Raw genomic sequence first — 5,585 nt, 5'->3', positions numbered from 1 at the left:
AAAAAGCAACAAAAGAGTACCCACAGAGGGAACTTACAGATCTCGAAATACTGGAAGCTTTAAACGACTGCTTGCCGGTAGCAAAACTACGCAGAGTTGAGCACTATGTCAGTGATAACCGGCCACATAGTAAAAGACGGTCCTCAGGAGAAAGTAATAAGGCACAAGGACAGCTGAGTGACAAAGTGGGGCCTGAGGAGGAACCACCGTGCCCGATGTTACCCCAAAAGATTCCCACGAACTCACCAAGAGGCCAGCAAAATCTGAAACCGACAAAAGTCATAGAGAAGGGGGAATTGAAGAGAAATCCGGGCAAAGAGTCAGAAACGGGGACTGTCATATTCGAGCACAAAGAAAATCCCCACACCATCCAAGAGGAGAGCCTCATTATAGTTGACCCGAAAGGCCCAATGGATTTAACAACAGAAATAAAGGATGGCTCCTGCAAGCTAAATCCGGCAACACCCTCACTCCCAGAGGGTACAGCCTTGAATGTTGACAACTTCACAGGAACAGACAGAGACAAAGTTCATAAAACCCCAAACAAAACGCTGGTGCCAGAAAAACTCAACCAAGCGGGGCTCTTCAAAGCCCAAAATGAAACCATGACAATAGGAAGGCCATCCACAGCAGACTTAGTCGAACTAAACCAAGAAAACCTTACGAGACCCCAAACCAACCAAAATTTGAACATGGGGGAAATGACAATCGAAGTTACCACATCGACAAAAATCGAAAAGGAAGAGCCTCATTAGAAACAACAAGGCCAATTCGAGGCAGCTGGACAAATCAGACAACAATGTTAACTGAATCCCCCTTAAGAAGAACCTCGCCACATCATTCGACCAGCCCGACGGATTCCTCAAATAAAAAAAAAATGGACTTACTGTCAATTATGTCATCAGTGAACATTGCATTGGCACCATTCATGAAACTTTATGAAACTATCGCTGACTCCTTGAAAGACCACACAAGCATCCAAGCGATGATCCACAGCAAAGTTATCTTCTTAGAAGCATATGTCATGGCTTTGGAAGCCAGAAAATCAAGCACAGTTATAATAAATGACGAGGGTTCGTCTTCACGACAAAAAGAGCAGTATGAAGACAAAGAACAAAGACCGGTGAATAAAACCAGGGGGACTCAAACCATAGCTATTACAGGCCATACAACAAATAATCCACCAATAGAGGGTGCAAATAAAGAGGCGGATTTAAAACAAACTGAGAACCAATCAACAAAGAGACCACCACCTAGACAACCCTCAACTGGAAACCAAACAGCAGAAGGTATTTTTCAACTTTTCACACGACCTGTAAAACACAAGGAAAAATCACAAATGAAAGGCAAAGAAATAGAGTTGAGGCAAACAAAAAACCCTGAAACATCAGAAAAAAGAACCATCAGCCTATCGCCGTCAACAATTGAAACGTCAGAAAAAAGAACCTTTACCCTATCTCCATCAACAATTGATCGCATCGAAGGCGAAGAATTGATGAATCTGAGCCAACACCTGGCAGAAAACTCGCCTACGAGTCTAGCTGCACATTGCTCCAGTGAAGCATCAACTTCACAATCTCACAAAGAAAAGGATAATACAGAATTCACAAGAAGAAACGAAGAAATGTTTGGAGAAAAATCAGCAAAAAATTCTAGGGAAAACGCGAAGAATATAAAGAACAAGGGCGCCAGTCCAATTGATACAGATAGACAGACAAAGCCAAAAAGGATGCAGAAAGAAACAAAAAAAGAAAACGAAAGGTCGAAATCGAGACCCAGAGACAACCAGACCTCAGGAAACTGGAAAAAAGAACAAAGATACAACTCCTCCAGACAGAAAGAGGGTGAACGCGGTAAATCAAGAAGGAGATCAGAAGGTAGACGGAACGAACAAAAACACAAAAGAAAGCCGTCTAGAAACATAACACCAGGCAGACCGCGTTCTCAATCCACGAATGCCCACAACAAAACCTACACTGAAAAACGACTCAGCCCGCCACGAGACAAAGGAGAAAGGATCTTTCGGTACAGATCCAGAACACAGAAACATAACCTAAAACCGAAAAAAGTGGACAAAGCTAAATGGCGTATAAAGCTGACACAAGTGAAAGAAAACAGAGACGAAATAATCTTGAACCGAAACTCAGTGCTAACACTGTTTAAATACATTCGAAAGCTGAATCAAATAAAATCAGAAGATCTGCTTGTAGTAGAGCCAAGCCACGTAAATGCAAAAGCAAAAACGGTACTCTACGTAACATCAACAACGTTGAAAAACCTGATCCTCGACTGTAGTGAAGAGCTGGACGAAATGGGCTATGAAGTCAAAGTGCAATCAACCAAAAGCGAAGAAGACAATAAAAGGGAGGCTGAAAACAAAAGACGTATTACACCCAGCAGAAAGCAAGTAGACAGACACCCAAGTGCCTTAGGAAGAACCGGTCGCAATAAATCGCCTGAAAAAAACAAGGACAGAGCAAGAGCCCGGGAAGTTGAAGAGAAACTGAGGGAAAATCGACAAGCCTCGAAAGAAAACAAAAATTATGAAAGCTTCACAAAAACCAAAGATACAAAAAAACTTAATAAAGCCAAGGCAATTCCAGAAATAACAGCCAAACTTTCAACAGAAAAATTTCCCCAAAAAAGATGTGAACCCATGAAAGGCATATGGTCCTGGCTGCCCAAAATTCTGATGGAAAAAAAGCAAACATAGCAACTCGCGAGAGACGAGCACATTCTACATGACAGACATCGCGCGTCCCCCTTAAAGTGCGAACTAAAAATGTGCTCATGGAACACGAGAGGACACATCCATCTACTGTCTCCAAAAGACATGGATCTGGGGTCATATGACCTTTTATGCCTCCAAGAGACCTGGCTGACTGAACCCCCTGCAATAGGGGGGTTCGAAGTCATCCTTGCACCAGCCAAACAAGGATGTCAAGGAAGACCTTCGTCGGGCTTATTGATTGCGTCTAAAAAAGACTCAGGGATCAAACTAGAAGAAACATTGATCAGCAACCAAATGATTCTGATGGTTAAGGCGGCATGGAGCCGTTGGAGAACCGTTAAAAACGCCTACGAGAAAGTCACCTTAATCGTAGCAAACACCTACTGGAACCCCGCAAGCATAGAGCCAACCGCCTACATAGAAAAAATGGAGGACGCGATAGATGAGGCACTATCGGAACACCTGGTAAAATACTTCCTCATTTGCGGAGACCTGAATGCTACATGCATGAGCTCGGAAGAAAGAGAGGCGGACCTAGGCCACAACTCAACAGGCATACAACGCGGCAATCTATGGGTCAAATTGATGAATTCAAGAAACCTTCACAATTTGCACGAAGCATTCCCAGACCTAAATCGCCCGCCATCATGGGAAAGGAATGAATTGACAGGTACCATAGACTACATCTACGTCACTGAACCGTTACTGGCAATAACGAAAGATTTTGCAATTACAAGAGTTACAGCCAGTGACCACAACCCCCTGTCAACAACCTGGATGTCAATAAGGCCCCAGAATGAGTACGTTGAGCACCAAGTCATAGCCAACACGAAGGGAAACCGTCTACACCTTACAACTGATGCCATTGAGGAAATTGAAAAAGGATTCAGCTCAATGCCAAATCACTTGGGCAAAAATAATACAGACTACACGCCATTCCTGACGAAGTTTAAGAAGACTCGTAAAATAAAAACAAACAGTGGAAATCCCCCAAGACACGTGTATGACCTAACACTGGTGGAGAAACGTCGGGCACTGCGGAAAATACAACGCAAAGCAAAATCTTCAGGATCTCCAGGGGCTGTGAGAGCAGCAGAAGCGGAAACCAAACTCTACAAAGCATGGGTAAAAGGCCACAGACTGTCTCTCTATCAACAAGATGCTGAAAACATTCTAAAAGCGATAAGTGGCAAAAACACAAAAGAATTTTGGAAAATTTTGAGAGCGGTTAACGAAACTCAAGAAAACACAATTATAACCGAGATTGGGGAAACTACTTGGACAAAACATTACACTACTATGTACCAGGCACCAAGTACCAACTTAAAACTACAGGGCGAAATGTCTCCTGAGCCATGGATAATCATAGATGATCCACAGGAAATCCGATTGAAAATCAGAGGCTTAAAAAACTCCCACGCCCCAGGACCCGATGGGATCACGAACTCCGATCTAAAAACATTTGAAAATGAGTGGGCAAGTCTGCTAAGTAAAATCTTTGGCAGATGCTGCAACTTAAAAACGATACCACCCTCATGGAAACAAGCAACAATCGTTCCAATATTCAAGAAAGGAGACAAAAAGGATCCGATAAATTACAGACCAATTGCGCTCCTGGATGTCATAGGTAAAGTGTTTGGCTCAATGCTTCTCGACCACTTCAAGATCTGGGCGGAGGAATCACCCTGTAACGACCCACTCCAAACGGGATTCAAAAAAAATCTGGGCACGACAGCCAACATTCTAATGCTAAACGTGCTGAAAAACAGAGTACTGGAAGGAGGAACGAGAATCTTTGTGGCGTTCATAGATCTGACACAAGCATTCGACCGGATAGACAGGGCCCGCCTATGGTCCAAACTTGAAACCTGGGATTGTCCACCTTCTATATTAAACCCGATTAAGGCACTATACACCGACACTTCAATACGCATCCGACTTGATCAAAACGGCCTTTTATCATCACCCATCCCAACAGCGAGAGGAGTGAAGCAGGGGTGCCCATTGGCCCCGGCCCTGTTTCTGGCATTCATTGGTGACATCCAAAACGAGGATCCAAAAATTCGAGCATTTCCTCCAAAAATCTGCAAAATCCCGATAACACGATTGCTTTACGCAGACGACTTGGTCCTAATGGATCACACTCCAATTGGCCTACAACGCCAACTGACAAAGCTTCAAGGGTATATGCAAGAAAACAAACTGGAAATAAACGTAAAGAAAACAAAATTCTTAGTACTGGAAAAAGCGACCAGGAAAACAGAAAAACTGAAACTAACTTTGGAAGGATCACTGATCGAGCGAGTGTTCGACTTCAAATACTTAGGAGTAACCCTAGACTCCTCTTCGCAAGACAAAGCCATGCAATCGGTCCTGATGTCCAAAGCCAACAAATTGGCAGCCCAAGCTAGGGCCATAGATAAAAAGTTTGGAAGATTCTCACTGATCCCTGTGCTAGAACACTATAAGAAAAAGGTGATGCCGACATTAACATATGGGGGAGATGCTATGATGAACTTACCACGATCCATTTGGACAAAAATTGAGGCAAAGTTTTGGCGAAAAGTCCTCAGACTCCCAAACTCGACCCCAATAGCCTCAATCCGACGAGAGCTTAGCTTACCCTCTCTCAGAAGTTCAGTCTCACAATCGTCTCTAAGACTGTTCAGGAAATGCCGGATGGCTGAGCCACTATCAATATACTTTCTCATTAATCTCGAAATAGAAAGGAATACAAGCAAATCCCTTAAAAAATGGAAAGAAGAAAACATCAGCTTGCTAGAACAGGTCAATGCAGACGAAGAACAACTAATAAAGTACCCAAAGAGAACCTTCACCAAAATCAAAGAACTCG

General features: G+C 43.3%; 1 protein-coding gene across 1 annotated transcript; it reads left to right on the top strand.

The window, feature by feature from the left end:
• The first annotated feature begins 895 nt into the window (after positions 1–895).
• LOC138467287 (micronuclear linker histone polyprotein-like) lies at positions 896–2,713 on the top strand. The gene has a single exon (XM_069607284.1). The coding sequence runs from the start codon at positions 896–898 to the stop codon at positions 2,711–2,713; it is 1,818 nt and encodes a 605-aa protein (XP_069463385.1).
• The last annotated feature ends 2,872 nt before the right edge of the window (positions 2,714–5,585 follow it).

This window comes from Ambystoma mexicanum, chromosome 4q, assembly GCF_040938575.1.
Source record: "Ambystoma mexicanum isolate Mex_15411 chromosome 4q, UKY_AmexF1_1, whole genome shotgun sequence".
Taxonomy (NCBI): Eukaryota; Metazoa; Chordata; class Amphibia; order Caudata; family Ambystomatidae; genus Ambystoma; species Ambystoma mexicanum.
Note: the sequence above shows the minus strand (reverse complement) of the source record. Positions and strands in the feature narration are given on the sequence as shown.

Bases quoted from the DNA above. Each gene is read 5' to 3' on its own strand.
- LOC138467287 (XM_069607284.1), top strand. From the start codon at position 896: ATGTCATCAGTGAACATTGCATTGGCACCATTCATGAAACTTTATGAA.